At 43.3% G+C, this 17,145-nt stretch overlaps 1 protein-coding gene across 2 annotated transcripts in view; it reads left to right on the top strand.

Annotated features, from left to right (window-relative positions):
- Positions 1-17,145, top strand: part of LIMK2 (LIM domain kinase 2) — a 59,872-nt gene that overhangs the window by 5,166 nt on the left and 37,561 nt on the right. Inside the window, exon 2 of one of the 2 annotated variants that reach the window (XM_019426724.2) lies at positions 6,706-6,805. The exons of the other annotated variant lie outside the window; for it this stretch is intronic. Coding sequence (XP_019282269.1) covers positions 6,706-6,805 — 100 coding nt within the window. The remainder of the gene's footprint in view (positions 1-6,705; positions 6,806-17,145) is intronic. 2 annotated transcript variants of the gene reach the window in all.

The following is a 17,145-nucleotide window of genomic DNA, read 5'->3' as shown; positions in this document are numbered from 1 at the left end:
GATATACATGAAAGAAAGAAGAAAAGCTTTCAGTTGCCAACCAACTGTCAGGCACTGCAGGAAGTATTTTCACATATATTTAGTTATTTCTCTTAATCCTCTTGGGAATCCTATAAGGTATAGATGGTTATTCTCTTTTTATTTTATTTATTTTTTTTTTAATTTTTTTAATGTTTATTTATTTTTGAGACAGAGAGAGACAGAGCATGAACAGGGGAGGGGCAGAGAGAGAGGAAGACACAGAATCTGAAATGGGCTCCAGGCTCTGAGCTGTCAGCACAGAGCCTGACGCGGGGCTCAAACTCACGGACTGTGAGATCATGACCTGAGCTGAAGTCAGACGCTTAACCGACTGAGCCACCCAGGTGCCCCGGTTATTCTCTTTTTAAAGATTAAGGGAGACAAGCTCAGAGAGGTTAAATAATTTGCCCAAGGACACAGAACCAGGTTTCACACCTAGGTTACTCCAGCTCTTCTGGTTGACCCTTACTACTAAAGGGCAGATGGAAACAACAGCAAAAATCAACCTTCTGAGATGTCTGTGTATGTGCCTTAACCTGCAAAATGAGAGACCCTCATTTGGTGTCACTGACTCAGAGCTAGAAGAAATAATTTGATCCCACTTCTTATGAAAGAAGAATCTAAGGTTCAGAGAAGTCCAGAAAGTCCTTTAAAAATCATGTCATATTTCTTCTATAGACACTCCCCTTGGTAATATTTGGAAGCTAGTGCAGAGGAAAAATCTTTGGGATATAGGGGAGAGTATCTGGAGGAACGTTAATCATACTGTTAGTCTTGTTGGTACTTACTTCATTAAAGGGTGATCTTTTCTCTCTTGGCTGCTCATCACCAGTTGCTGCCCTGCCCCTCTGCTTCCTGCTTTATCCTGGAACAAGTGGGATTTATACACCTGACCTGCCAGTTCCCAGGGGGGCACAGCAGTTACCATCCTTGTTGTTTTGTGCTGCACTGAATTGGCTGGTTTTGTTCCTGGTTCTCATTGTCTAGTGGAACATGAGAAGCATCAAAGATTTTTCTCAAATGAAAGGATAGGATCTGTGCATGTTGGTTCAGGTTAGGCTTTATGGTCTCATGAGCTTTCAGTACCTGGAAATTTCTCACCACTTTGAAGTCTGAAAAGGACTAGTTTGCAGAAACCCAGCTCTTAGACCAAGATTAAGGGGAATGTTAGTGTCTTGTGGGAAATGCACTGGCTGTGGGCTGGAGTACCAGGCTGAGCCCTTCCACTGAATAACTGTGTAGTCTTAAGCAAGTCCTAACTTGTCTAAGGCTGCATACAATAATAAAAATGCAACTGGTCTGGTAGTTTCAGAACTTGGGTTTGAGCCCCTCTCGGACCAGCTTTCTGATGGTTAGGCAACTTGACTCTCCTTCTTCAAGCCCATTTTTCTTTCAAAAAAATGAAAGGATTGGGCTAGAGTAGATGATTTTTAAAGGCCCTTCCAGCCTTACCATCCTGTCATCCTAGTGCCTGCCCCAGTGAATTCATAGATTATTTGAGAATCACATCATCAGTTATTAAGTTGGGGGAGAGAAGCATATGTAAATTGATTTTATATATATATATTTTTAAACTGAATATATTTTGTACCAGGATTCAAAAGATCCTGAAGATGAGAACCTTTGTAATGAACCATTTGTTGTAATTCTCACCCCCTTTGCATGGCACATTCACAACTTCTTAAAAGCAACAAATTCCAATAGTAACTGTGAAGGTACAGTTTTCTGATTATTAAACACTTAATAAGGGCCCCTTATTGTTTTGAGGCTACTGGGGACATTTACTTAATCAAACTCCCTTTCTGGCCTCTGACAATCAGTAGCCACTGTTGATAAGTCTGCAAATATGAGAGATAAACACTATGGAGGGAGAGAGTAAATGTCCTGGTACAATGAGGTATTTTCTGAGAGGAAATATTTCCCAGGCAGACTGGATTCTGGATGGGTTTTTCATTGGGCCTCACAGAAATTGCTAGGTCTTTGTATTATTATATTTCTCTTTCATTTCTTAGAATAAAGGTTGTAAGAGAGTTGGGATGCCTGGCTGGCTCAGTCAGTGGAGCATGCAACTCTTGATCTCGGGGTCATGAGTTCAAGTCCCATATGGGTGTAGAGCCTACTTGAAAAAAAAGTTGGGGCTGTCTGGGTGGTTCAGTTAAGTGTCCTATTCTTGATCTTGGCTCAGGTCTTGATCTCAGGGTTGTGAGTTTGAGCCCCACACTGGGCTCCACATTGGGTGTAGAGCCTACTTAAAAAAAAAAAAAAAGATGCAAAAGGATCATCAACTTTCAGGGCTGTAGGGAGGGGAAGAAGCCACGAGTATTCTTTTGAAGAGTATTTGGTTTTGAGAAGCTGAAGGTCTGGGTGAATATTCTTGCTCAGGTACTTTAACTGAAAAACAGTGTGAATGCATAACAGATAAACTGAGGCCTGCACATCCACATGTGGCTTTACCCATAGGTAGTCATCCTGAGAGCCTGAATACTTACTGAGTGGAATCATCCCTGCTGACCGTTGGAGCTTATCTTTGGAAATTACCTTCATAGTTGGCAGCTGGATCCAACATTTCAGTTGGATTTGCCACACAAAGAGTTTCTGTTCTGTACCAGGTTTTATGCTAGGCCCTGGAGATTTGAAGATAATCAAGATGCAGTCTTTGTCCTTTAGAGCTGGCAGTGGGGATGGGGGACACAGAGAGGGTGAGACTGAAGGAAATAGAAACATAATGAACTATAATTACAAAACAAATGATGTAAAGCAGGTATAGACAAAATGGAACAAACAGTGTCTGCCTTTGGGGGACCATCAAAGAAGGATAGAAATTTGATTAAGGGAAAAGGCAGTAAAGTATCCTAAACACAGAATAGCTCAAGATGTGAATGCTAGGATGCAAGAACATGAATGTGAATGGCAGAAACAGAAAATAGATCAAGATGTGATTTAGAGCATTCCTTTGTTGCTGATGAGAGATAAAGGTTCTTTGGGGTCACCTTGTAGACAGCCATTCATTCCTTTAGTAAAAGTTTGTTGAAGGACTACAGTAGGCCAGGGACCTGTCTTGGTTCCCCTCATCCTTTGGAGCTGACAATAGCCAACTTTAATGATATGTGAGGACTTTGTGTTCCTGCCTTAGGACCTTTGCACATGTCTTCTTTCCACTCCCATCTCCAGTGTTATCCTTCCCTCCTCCTCTCTGCCTGTTAATTTATGTCATCCTTTTGTTTTTAATGTTTTATTTATTTTTGAGAGAGAGAGAGAGACAGCATGAACAGGGGAGGGGCAGAGAGAGAGAGAATCCGAAGCAGGCTCCAGGCTCCAGGCTGCCAGCACAGAGCCCAATGTGGGACTCGAACGCATGAACTGGGAGATCATGACCTGAGCTGAAGTTGGATGCTTAACCGACTGAGCCACCCAGGCACCCCTCGTATCCATCCTTTAGAGCTCAGTTTGAAAATTATTTCCCTAAGGAATGCTTGTTTGCTTTATCCCAACCCCATTTTCCTAGTTATGAACTTGATTTCTCCTTCATACCACTTGCCCCAATTATAATTAAAATAAGTATATTATAGTTTAATATCTATGTTAAATCTCTTTCTCATTTGCTGCTCTTTCCCCAGAATAGGGTTGGATACATAGTTGGCATAGAATAAATATTTTCTGAAAGAATGACTGAAGTGTGTCCATTGAATTTAGCAATAAGCAGTCACTTTGGCCCTTGGTGAGACAGTTTCAGAGAAATGGTGAGGGTGGAAGTCAGATTGCAACAGGTGGGAAGTGAGGAAATGAGAGCAGTGATGTGTAGACAGGTTTTTAATATGTGTGGCTGTGAAGGGGAAGAAGGGTGGTAGCTAGAGAAGAAAATGGAATCCAGATTTTTTTTTTAATGGGAAAGACTTGAACTAATTTAAATAATACTTGGAAGGAGCCAATGGGGAAGGGAGTAGTGGTAGAGATAATGGAAAGTGCACATCTTCTGAGAGGTGGGATAAGATGGAATCTATTACAGGAGTGCCATGCTAAACAATTGAGCCTTTTCTTCTGTGGACACTGGGGAGTCTGAGTGAGCCAGCTAAGACTGTGTGGTAGATAGGGAAAAGAAGCCAAAGACCTGAACTCAGGCTGTGGTGAAAGACAGGGAAGGATTAGAGAAACATTTGGAAGGTGGAACCAGGTGGGTATGAGAAAAGGGAGTAGGGGTCTTGATTTTGTGCTCCTGGAGCCTAGCACAAAGCAGATTCTAAGTAAGTGTTCATTCAGTGGCTTTGAGTTTCTCAAGACTGGGGAAAGGGCATGCTCTGGAGGGTGTGTCAATAACAAGTTACCTCAGATATCTTCATAGTGGAAAGTCCTGATCCTTTTTGAATTTTGTAAACAGCCAGAGGTCATCCAGGGCCAAAATGCTGAATTGTTGAGTAAGTGGGTGGTCAAGTTAGAGACCATTCCTTTCAGTTAAAAAGTAAAAATGAGAAATAAGATGTGGCTTAGAATAATGAGACTTGCTGGGGGTAGGACACAGCAGTTCACAAACTGACTCTAAAAACCCTTCCATGCAAGAGTTCCAAAAATGTTTCAGATCTGTACCTCTATAAGTTGGAAGCGTCTGACTCTTGGTTTCAGCTCAGGTTATGATCTCATGGTTCATGAGTTCAAGCCCCACATCAAGCTCTGCACTGATGGTGTGGAGTCTGCTTGGGATTCTCTCTCTCTTCCCTCTCTGTCTCTCTGCTCCTACGCTGCTTGCTCTCTCTCTCTCAAAAGAAATAAATAAACTTAAAAAAAAAAACAACAACAACAAACTTGGAAGATTCATTTGGATGCCTGTCTTCATTGAAAACCTTCTTACTAATTCTTTGTCTCACCCACTGTCCATAACCCAATTTGAGTAAGTCTCTCAGACTTTGAACCTTGGACTTTGTGAGGATTATAGTGCACTCTCTGGTTACTACCATCCAAAAAACCAAAAAGACCCCTCTTGAGAGTCTGAGAATTTTAATTTTTTTTAAACCTTTTATTTATTTTAGAGAGACAGAGCCCCAGTGGAAGAGGGGCTGAGAGAGGGACACAGACTCTGAAGCAGGCTCCAGGCTCTGAGCTGTCAGCACAGAGCCCAACACGGGGCTTGAACTCAAAACTTGAGATCATGACCTGAGCTGAAGTTGGACACTTAACCAACTGAGCCACCCAGGTGCCCTGAGAGTCTGAGAACTTTAGATTCAGGTGATGATGGCATATATGTCCTATCTCTATGGAACTGGGGGAGAGGAGCAGGTGGGTCGAGATTTTAAAGCCTTCTGCCAGCTTGTTTAACTTTCCTCTGGGGTGTAAGGACAGCTGCCTGTGTGTTCTGGCTACCCCAGAATGCTGCTGAGCAATCTTGAAGTGTCTGGAGATGTGCATTGTCTATTCATGACCCCTGTGCCTGTGAAACAGGGTTCAGTGACTGTCACCGTGCCTGTGGCAGTCTGGAGTTACCCAGAGAGAACAAAGCTGCATACACGGAGTGTACAAGGGAGTCTTGTAACAACCTTGTCCTGCTTTCTAGGGCTGAGTCAGGTACCATAGCTTGATCTCAGCTGCCTTCTTTATTTCAAGAAGTTGGCATCTGAGCCACAGCAGAAGTATTGTGTTTTGTCCCTTTTGGAGGGACATGGATTCACTCTGTGTTATTGCCCATGCTAGTCTCTCAGCCTATACAGCCTTTCTCCATCCTTTCTCAGCCCCTGGCAAATCTACTCCATCCTTCAAGGTTTAGCTCAAGTATTAGCTTCCTCTGCAAAGATTTTTCTGACTCCCCTAAGTGGAATGAGCAGAAATTAACATGGTGGAGTATAAAGAGCATGGGCTTTAGGATGAGTTGGGCCTGAGTTGGAATGCTAAATCTGTTGTGTGGCCTGTCACCCTCTAGCCCTAGGTTTGAGTTCTCCCACCCATTAAATGAATTTAATACCTCTTTCACAGGATTGTTTTGAGAATTAAATGCGATTGGGTCTGTGAAAGCAGCTAGTACAAGCCTTGGTATATAGGAGGTGTTCATTAAATGTTCTTTCTCTTCTATACCCATAATTTCTCTTAACTAAAATAGCACTTTGCTTCTACTAAGGGAAAAATTATAATGTGGAAGAAGGGTTCTTTTTCAGTGGATTTGCTCCTTGAAGAACAGAGATGATGTTATCCAGCAGTCTCCATCATAGAGCTTGGAGAGGACCCATGGGTCTGACAAGAGGACCTATGATGTTGGTTGAATGAATGAGCTCCTGGACTCAGTGATGGAATAGGAAAAGGGAATAACATGTTTAACCCAGAGAAGTTTTGTGGGTGCTGGTTGAGAACAGTCATAGGAAGTCAAAAGAAAGAGACCTTGTTCATTTAATCTACTCAGAGCTATAATAAGCAAGGGCTGAAAGTTCTAGGAAAAGACAAGTTTTGTGGACAAAGGAATAATCGGAACCATTTCTAAAAAATGGAATGAGACTTACTTTTGAGGTCATGAATTCCCTGTCCCTGGGGAGATGAGCAAGCTGGATAAGTGCTTACCAAAGATCTTGTGGAGGCAGGAATTGTGTATTTAGCAGAGCACTGGACCACCCTTTCAATATAAGTCTGTTGACTCGGTCTTATTCAGCATGGTAGGAATCCCGTCCCTGTGCCCCCTGCTACCTCTCAACCTCCTGGTTTTGTGTGTAGGTGAAGATGCCTGGAGGTGTCGGGGCTGTGGGGACCACGTTGCTCCAAGCCAGAGGTGGTACAGGACTGTCAACGAAGCCTGGCACAGCTCTTGCTTCCGGTAAGTAGGTCTGTCCTCCTGTCTTTGCCAGCCACTACTTCGTGTTCTGGAAAATACAAAAACAAGCTTCTGACTTGAGAGTTTCCATTTTGGTATGGGTTGAGAGGACAGGGAAGAATGTGCCAAGGAAGAGCACATGAACAAATGGAAGAGCCACATGTGGGCCAGGTACAGCTAGAAATGGGGTAGGGGGATTGGAGCAGCCTTTTCCAGGGTATCCCAGCACCTTCACTTTACCAATGAGGAAACTGAGGCCCAGAAAGAATGACTTTCCCACAGCTACACTACTGATGACGCAGGTGCCTCAAGGGTTGTTCTTGAGTGCAGTTGGCAGAGCCAGCTCTTCACCACAGGATGCCTCCTAGTTTCCTGCTTTTTGTTATTTAACTTTATTATAGCTCTGAGATTATTGTTTGAAGGCAGCCCAGTTTCTTGAAAATAACAGAGACTTTAAAGTCAGATTTGTTCCTGTTGTCTGAGGCTCAGTTTCCTCATCAGGAAAACACGGATGTTAAAAATTTATCTCATAGATTTGTTAAGATAGAATGAAATCATATATGCCAAGGGCCTAGCACATGGTAGGCACCCACTGAATGGTTATTTCTTTCCCCTGTGAGATTGGAATCTTCAAGAGTGGGAGCTTGTCTGCATTCTCCAGAACATAAAACAGTGCCTGGCCTACAGTCATTCCACATCGGAGGCTGGGTGGGCATGTGTGCCCTCATGGTCTGAAGTAGTGGGGCTGTTGCTTACATCCTGAGAATGAGACAGACTGTAGACAGGCACCATGTGCTATAGATTCCAACTCCCACACACAGCTCTTGTTGCAAAGCATCCCCCGTGCTGATATCAAGTAATTTAATTGACCTTTAAGCACTTGCCTCCACCCGGGAACTATGTGGGGGGTTGGCCTGGAGAGCTCTGGCCTCTGGAAGAGTTGGAGAGGAACTAGCATTTTTTCTGCCCTTTCAGCTCTAATTCAGAGAGCTCTCCAGTCTTCTCTGTGGATCTAATTGCCTTGGTTCTTCCTTTTACCCTCAAGGAAGTTGATTCTTTACTTACTACCTTTATTTAGTAAGGATTAGAGCAGAATATCGGAGCTATAAGGGGACCCTACAGATAAAACCTTTGGCTACCACTTTCATTTAGAGCTGAAGCTAATCCTGATGAGTTCCCAGGCTGAGGCTCACCTTGGCACCTAACCCATAGGGTCATATTTATCCCTGCTGTTTTCCTATTTGTGTTAATATTTTCCATCCAAAATAAGCAGGACAGGGTAGAAGAAGCTAATTTTTTGAATTTCTGGATTCTCTTAACACCAGAGAACTTCAGAACCAGAAGGGACCACCTATTGTGTGACATAACCCCTTCATATCACAGTTGAGAGGCCTGAAACCAAAAAGACAAAAAGAGGTACAGAGACAGGTCATGGATGGTCAGAGTTGACCTTAGTACTGAATTCTTGCATCATGTGTGGGTCTGGTCAGATGCTAGCTTGTTAGGGGACATATTTGTGTGCATGTTGTGTGTGTGTCAGAGTGGGGGGTAGAGAGAAATATATGTGTAGAGAGAAAGAAGTAAGGCACGTTAACATGGTGGATGAGTGCAGGCTCTAGAAGGAGGCTGTCTGGTTTCAAATCCTGGCTTTGCAATTTATTAACTGTCCTTGGGTTGACTGCCTTGAGCTTTAGGCATCTCATCTATAAAATGGGGATAAGTACTCATCTCACAGGCTATCACAATTAAATGTAATAACCTAGATAAACTGTTCAGCATAGCACCTGACACATAGAATACCCATAATAATCCGTAGCTGTCACTTTATATTATATTGTGAGTGTGTGTCTATATACACCTATGTGCATGGATTTATTTCTCTTGTTACGCACCTCTTGGTCTTCTAATGTAGAGCCTCAGGGATTAAAGTTAACTTTGAACTACCTTGGCACAGTTACACCAAAGATCATGCCTGTGGGGGAAGTAGAACATCTGGAATAGGTCTCCCATTTATAGCTTTGTCTCAAGGACATAATCTGTCTAATCCAGCTTTATTTAAGGAGCACATTTCCTGATTCCTGAGCTTTCTCACGAAAACTGGATGACATGAAGTCCTCGGATGGAGCCTGGTAATTTGCCCTGGAGAGACTGGCTTCTTTGGAGCCAACTGACTTTTGTCCAGTTTGAAGGAAGATCTTCAGGGCTGAGAAGGACTGTATTTGTTTGTATTTGTTGTAAGGACCATGAGGCATCAGCCTGAATGGTCTTTGAAATTTTCTTTCATCCTAGCTCATCTGTGATTCTCTGATGAATTCAGAGTGTCTGGACACAGGTCTGCTGAAAGTAGGACCCTCCCTCCATGCTACCCAAAGAAATTCATTTTTCGTGATTCCCTTCCAGCCTTGTTCTTACCCAGTTGAGTTAGTTACAATAAAGGAAATGACTTTTCTTTTCCCTTTCCCCCACACCTTTGTTTTCCTAGTCACAGGGTGGAGCTGGATATTCAATGAAGAAATTACTGGGGTGTGGCCCAAACTCTCCTCCCTTCTCCTTCTCCTTACATTACCCCATCCCCCGCATCTGCAGCCACATCCGTAATCCTATCTCTGATAGCCTTCCGCCAGATTCTCAGGTGCCCCAGACAATAGGAAGCCACTGAAGGCTGGAACCTGGGACTGTACAGCAGAGGCCAGCTGACAAACCTCCTGGAAGTAGCCTAGTCTGTAACTGTGCTGGTACAGTTGGGTGCCTGGCCAGGATCCTTCTGATCCCTGGACACTTGGCTGACCAGCCCTCCTGCTTCCTCTCCTCAACCTTTGCAACAGGCCTATTTGGACTCTGTGTACCTCTGGCAATGCCATTGGTTCTAGAGTTGGGGCCATTCTCTCTGAAGCTCTCTGAAACTGGCTCCCCTCTCCATGGGGGAGGCCAGGAAAACAGCCAGACTACATGTTGTTTGTAGCTGAGGTCAAGTATGGAGCTGGCATCTTGTATAATGACTTGGCATGTTGGCAAACCTAAGAACCTTGACAAGCTTTCTGATGATTGTCCTTTCACCCTCATCAGAAGTGTTTAGCCAAGGAGGAGGGGTTGTGGGAAGAGGGAAAACTGCCTCTATTAATTAGTCTTTATTGTCCTTACTTGGGACTCTCTGACTTGACCTGGTTCCTAATAGCATTGTCAGAAGGAAAAACCCACCATCCTGAAGGCTCCTGGGAACTCTTCAAGGCCTCCTTTCTTGGGATCATGAACAGACTCTGAGCTTTCTCTTTTGAGAAGGGATTTCTTTTCTTATTTTATTTTATTTTATTTTTAACATTTATTTATTATTGAGACACAGAGAGACGCAGAGCGTGAGCAGGGGAGGGGTAGAGAGAGGGGGAGACACAGAATCTGAAGTAGGCTACAGGCTCTGAGCTATCAGCACAGAACCCAATGCGGAGCTCAAACTCACAAACTACGAGATCATGACCTGAGCTGAAGTCAGTCGCTCAACCAACTGAACCACCCAGGCGCCCCTTGAGAAGTGATTTCTAATGCCTATGTTCTGGAAAAGGAATAATACAGATAGAAAGCTGTTGTCACTTCATCAGGCAACAGACCATTTCCGCTAAATTTGTGATTCCAGGAAAGGCCGGTGAAGAAATTATACACGTAGCCACCAGAGACTGTGGTGTAATAGGCTGGGTGACGACAGGGTATCTTCTGTGATGCTGCAAGCCATGCTCATTTTCTTACCTACACCCCCATCTAAACAAGCATGGTGCATCATAATTATAGTAAGAACTACCATTTTTTGAGTGTTTACTATGTACCAGACACTGTCCTAAGCATTTCACATTTGTATCATCTAACTTAATTCTTATAACAACCTAATAACTGTAGTACTGGTCATACATATTTTACAAATAGGGAAATGAAAGTTACTTGCTCACAGTCATAGAGCTAGTAAGTAGCATAGCTGAGATTTGAACCCAGGTGTTCTGACTCCTTGCTTACAAGAATGAATCTCTTTACATTCCTGAATATGGCCAGGTTGTTTAACCTCCCTGAGGCTCAGTTTCCTCTTCTGTAGCTTCAGAGTAAAAACACTCACCCTGCTTGCCACACACAGGTGGTGTCAGATAACATTGAAGGCTATTGATTCAAAAGCTTTATGAACTCTCAAATGTTAACAAAAGTGCCGATACATTTCTCCTGGGTCTCTGGCTCCTGCTGGGGGAGTCCGTGGAGCAACCCTGCCATCTGCTGTTGTAATGTTGTTGTTGCTGCCGCATTTACTGACCCAAGCCTTTGATTCTAGTTGGCTTATTTGTCTACTTTATCTCTAAGGAAGAGCCAGCCAGCAACTCATTAAGGCTGGCAGTTAAACGGACTAGGGCCTGCCTGACAGAGGACAAACAGCTGGGCCTTCCTCTGCCCCCACAAACAACTCCAGCGTGAACACGGAGTGGGACTTCTAGTAATAGCAGCAGTATGTTACCTTCAGCATGCCTTAATACTGCTCTGTTCTTTGGGAAGAGAGAACTAAGATCCCAGAGAAGCCCCACAGCTGCTGTCTGGGGCAGAGATGAAGAGGGGTAGGGTGGAGCCAGTAATGGAAGACAGATATTTATTAAGCATTGTATTGAGAGTTTCACTTAGATTATCTGATTCAACCCTCACAATAACTCTACAACTGCATTTTACACAAAAACAGGAAGGTCCAGAAAGGTAGAGGAACTTGCTCAGGGTCACCCAGAGCTAACATTTGAACTCAGGTCTCCCTGACTCTGAAGAGGGTCTTCTCTCCACTAGGACTCCCCAGAAAGAATAGTAGACTTAGAGTCAGAAGAGCTGAATTTGGGTCTTAGCTGAGCCAGGCTGGCTGTAACTGTGGGCAAGTTCCTTTGCCACTGTGAACTTCAATTCCTCATCTATGAGATAAAGTAAAAGTAATCCACCTCATGAACTTGTGAGGATCAAGGCGGTAATGGATAAGAAGGCACTCTGAGGGGCACCTGAGTGGCTCAGTTGGTTAAGCATCTGACTCTTGATTTCAGCTCAGGTCAGGATCTCACAAAAGAAAGCACTCTGAAAACATGAGGATGGTGTAATGTGAAGGGTTAGCAGTGAGCAGCACATGGGAATTTTGTGCTGCTTACGTTACCAGTTCACGTATAATTTTGAGCATCATTTGCTATATCAAAGGCACCAAATTAGATGCTGTTGGGGATACAGATTTAACATATTGGCCTGGTCTCCTAACTGGCTCCCTCAGACAGCTGAAAAACAGTAATAATGTGGAGCAGTCCTAATAGTGGGCTCTAGTGTGACTTTTATTCTCATTCCCCTGAAACAGTGTTCCCTTAGTAACTTTCCAGGGGACAGCCACATCAGTCCATCCACTGGCCACTCTTCAGTCTTCATCTTGTATGACCTTCCAAGTTACACTAGAGGTTAGTAGAGAAAAGTGAGCAAGATTTTGGGAGTCAACCTGTTTGAGTTTCCATCCCAGTTTCTCTTGAGTCAGCTGACCTTGAGTTTCTTTCCACAGTTTCCTCATCTATAAAAGGGGAAGTAAAATGCTTCCCACCTGAAAAGGTTGTTGTGCAGCATTAAATTTGATCATGTATTCAAAGCCCTTAGCACAGTGCCTGGCCATAATTAGGACTTAACAGATGTTAGCATTTATTATTATGTTAGTATTTTTGTCACTCTTGAAACATTCTCTTCCCTCGACTTCCATGACATTCCATACTCTCCTGCTTCCCCCCCCCCCACACACACACACACACTTTTCTGGTCACTCCAGTTTACTTATCCTCTATCTAGCTCTGAAATGTTGCTGTTCCTCCAGGCACACTCTCTGTTTCTCCCTAGGCAATCTCACCCACACCCATGGCTTCCTCCACACACTGATGACTCCAAAGTTTGCATCTACAATCCAAACCTTTCCACTGGGCTCTTGTCCTGTCTATCCTACTATGAGCCTCTCCTGCCCATTTGAATGTCTTCCAGGCATCCCAGATCCAGCTGGACTTTCATTCTTCCTCCCCAGATTAGCTTCTCTTCAGTATAACCTGTCTCATTGAATGGCATGACCATCCACCCCACTGCCTAAGCCAGAACCTGGAAGTGCTTCTTGATACCTCTTCTCTCTCATCCCCAATATCCACACCTGTCAGTTTTATCTCTAGGTTATATTTTGAATGCGTCCATTTCTTTCCATTTCTCCTACTACCACCCTATTCCAGGCTATTATCGTCTCTCACCTGGGTGACTAAAGTAGCCTTCTAATTGCATAGTCACTTGCACCACCCAATCCATTCTCCACAGAGCGGCCAGAATGAGTGACCTTAAAAAAAAATCTGAGCACGTCACACTGTCATCTCTCCATCCTTATATGCATCCATGATTTTGCAGTGCTCTTGGATAAAAACCAGTCCCTAATGTGGCCTACAGAGCCCCTTGTGGCCTGGCCTCTCCCCATAGCCTCCTGCTCACTCTACTTCAGTCTCACTGCTCCTCCTCACAGGGTCCAAAACACACCCTGATTCCTTCTGACAGCCTTCTGTTCCCACTGTTCTCTCTGCCTGGAATGCCCTCTCACTCTCTTTTGGCCTAATTAACTCTTGCTCATCCTTCAGATCTTTACCTGAATGTCTCAAAGAAATAGTTATAGAATAGGTCATGACCCCCTGTTTTATGCTTTCATAGACCTTCCCTTTGATGCTTTTTTTTTGTGGTTTTAATTTTACGTTTATTCATTTGATCATCTCCTTAATAACATCCTGAGACCTCTAATATTCTGTAAGTATAACCTGATCACGGACCATGGGACATTTTGCCCTTCATTGTGTCACCACTGAGCACATCATTGGCATGTGAGGGATATTTGTTGAATGAGTTGCCAGGGTGGCCAAGAGACATGATGTAAGCAAGGCCTTTCCCTGCCCTTCCTCTTCCCCACATCCTTTCCTTAGCAGCCACTGAGTCTGCAGTTACTGTAAGTGGCAGAGAGGAATTGGTTCTAGACATTGGGTTGTTTTGGAAAGTTGCCTGCGATGTTGAAGTGAGAAGTTAAAGCTTTGTCTTCTGCCCCCAAAGGAGCCAGAGATGATGACCCAGGAATCCTGTTCAGCAGCAGGTCTTGAGCTGTGCTTCTTTGTAGGTACCAGCCAGACAGGAACAAATTGTGAAGAGAAAGGCAGTAGAGGGAAGAAAGAGCCCAACTACTCTAGACGGAACTAATTATGAATTGAAATCTGACAAGTTTCAGTTCTAATTGTAAGTTTTTTTATTTTTTAAATTTTAGAAATCTTTGAAAGATGATATTAGCTAAAGATGTACGTTAAGTATAGAGTGGAAAAAATGGAATATTTACATAATATCTTTTACTTATGGGTGATTTGGGGCAGGGAGGGGGTGAATAGGTTGGTGATTCCCCAAGAAGTTGGAAATGAAGTTTGTCCTCTGGGGGGTTAAACTAGTCAGATCTACATGTAATAGGAACAGTATCATGTGGTAGTTAAGAGCACAGACTCAAGAACCAGATTGCTTGGGTTCGAATTCTGATTCTGTCATTTATTGCTTGTGTACATTGGGCAAGTTACTTACCCTTTTTGTGCTTCATTTCCTCATCTGTAAAACGAAGATACTAACCTTTTGTCTAGTTCCTAATATTATTATGAGGGGTAAATGAATGAAGTCCTGTGTAGTATTGGGTAAGAACAGGGCTTCACGTGCAGTGAGCACTCATGAGTATTAGCCATTTATTATTAGCTACTAGGGAGCCAAATGTCTCCCAGAGCAGAATAATATGTGAATTGGTGATTGTTATATATCTGAAGAAGTAATTATTTTTTTTTCAATTAAAAATTATTTTATTCAGGGCACCTCGGTGGCTCAGCTGGTTAGGCATCCAACTTCAGCTCAGGTCATGATCCTATGGTTTGTGAGTTCAAGCCCTGCATCGGGCTCTGTGCTGACAACTCAGAGCCTAGAGCCTGCTGTGGACTGTGTCTCCCTCTCTCTCTGCCCCTCCCCAACTCACACTCTGTCTCTGTCTGTCTGTCTGTCTGTCTCTCTTTCTCTCTCTCTCTCAAAAATAAATTAATACTTAAAAAAAATATTGTACTAAACTGGGGCAGCCACTCTGGAAAACAGTATGGAGGTTCCTCAAAAAGTTAAAAATAGAACTACCCTATGACCCAGCAATTACACTACTAGGTATTTACCCCAAGTATACAAAAGTACTGATTTGGAGGAGCATATGCACCCTGATGTTTACAGCAGCAGTATCAATAGTAGCCAAATTATGGAAAGAACCCAAATGTCGTCGACTGATGAATGGATAAAGAAGTTGTGGTATATACACAATGGAATGTTACTCGGCTATCAAAAGAATGAAATCTTGCCATTTGCAACCATGTGGATAAAGCTAGAGTATATTATGCTAAGTGAAATAAGTAGGTCAGAGAAAAACAAATACTATGATTTCACTCGTGAAATTTAGGAAACGAATATAGGGGAAGCAAGAAAATAACAGAGAGGAAGGCAAATGATGAAACTCTTAACTATAGAGAACAAACTGAGGGTTGCTGGAGGGGAGGTGGGTAGGGGGATGGGCTAAATGGGTGATGGGCATTAAGGAAGGCATTTGTTGTGAGCACTGGGTGTTGTATGTAAGTGATGAATCACTAAATTCTACTCCTGAAGCAAATACTACACTATGTGCTAACTAGAATTTAAATTAAAACTTGAGGGGCACTTGGGTGGCTCAGTTGGTTAAGCATCCAACTTTGGCTCAAGTCATGATCTCGCAGTTCATGAGTTTGAGCCCCACATCTGGCTCTGTGCTGACGGTGTGGAACCCGCTTCAGATCCTCTGTCCCCCCCCCACCCCCCTCCCTGCCCCTTCCCCGCTCATTTGTTCTCTCTCTCCCTTTCTTTCTCTGTCAAAAATAAAGAAACATTAATAAATACTTGAAAAAAAGGTTTTTTTAAAATTTTTTTTTTTTAACATTTATTCATTTTTGAGACAGAGAGAGACAGAACATGAACGGAGGAAGGTCAGAGAGAGAGGGAGACACAGAATCTGAAACAGGCTCCAGGCTCTGAGCTGTCAGCACAGAGCCCGACGCGGGGCTCAAACTCACAGACCGCAAGATCATGACCTGAGCCGAAGTCGGACGCCCAACCGACTGAGCCACCCAGGCGCCCCTGAAAAAAATAGTTTAAAGCCCAGAAGAATAATGAGTGGCCAGCAGTGAAACAGAAAGTGAAAAATCAGTGAGGCAAAATTAGTAGTATGTCCAGATAAAAATATTTAATTTGGATTTGGTCACCAGAAGGGAGTTCTTTGTTATAGACAGGGCTGATTTGGCTGGCTTGCCAGTACCAGAATGAAATTTCTCTCCATGGCTGCTCATCTCCCTTTAAGTCCATACTCACAAAACAACCTTCTGATGCCTAATTCAGCTTGTTGGGCATCTTGATAACAGGAAGGGTCTAAAGGTAGTACTTGTATGGGGGATGTGGGTATTCTAAGTTCAAGTGTCAACTCGTAAATGGACCGTGGGATTGATAAATGGTTAGAGGCATCCTAGAATGTCTGTACCTCTCCAGGTGCTATGAAGCCCTGTTTCTGGACCTCAGAAGCCAAAAAAACAAGGCTTCATTGAAGTAGGATCATTCAGCCAGAAAATGCTAGCCTTGGAGAGGTCTCTAGATGGTGAACCAGTCAACCTTTCTCTGACTACAACCCCTTCCTCATGTCTCTCTTCAGTATTGACCTCCTGTGTGTGGAATTTTTTGCTTACTTAACTCCTTCCTTTTACAGAGGAAGAAATTAAAGCCCAGAGAGGTTTAATGGCTTACCTCAGATCACAGAGCAAGTCTGTTTTTAGCCAAGTCACATTTTCAGTTTTTCTCTTTTCAGGCCAGGGCTCTTTTCCTGGCATTACCTACAGATTTGTTAAGATATCCAAAGTGTTTTTTTCCCATTGCGGCCAGGAGAAGAATATGTAAACATAGCATTAGACACCGAAGGTTGGACATTCAGTTGTATCACATAGCAACAGTAGATGATTATTTACAAGAGGTTACAACTTCACTCTTATGTGCTTACAGCCCATACAGGCAAATCTCAGTTGTTAAAATGACCAGCTCAGTAGAGATGTTGCCTGAGAATGAAGCCATGGTCTGCCGTTAGCGAACACTTAGCCAGCAGACTTCATATGGACATAAGTGCAGCCAGCTGTAGACTTGAGATAAAAATGCACATTCAAGGAGACTAATTGGCAACTAAAAACCAGCACCCTCTTTGGTGTCTGAGGCTTTATGTTCCATTAATTGAGAAT

Source organism: Panthera pardus, unplaced genomic scaffold (genome assembly GCF_024362965.1).
Source record: "Panthera pardus isolate Hobbes unplaced genomic scaffold, ASM2436296v1 HiC_scaffold_15, whole genome shotgun sequence".
NCBI classification, from domain to species: domain Eukaryota; kingdom Metazoa; phylum Chordata; class Mammalia; order Carnivora; family Felidae; genus Panthera; species Panthera pardus.
The sequence above is the reverse complement of the archived record's forward strand: the minus strand, read 5'-3'. Positions and strand labels throughout refer to the sequence as shown.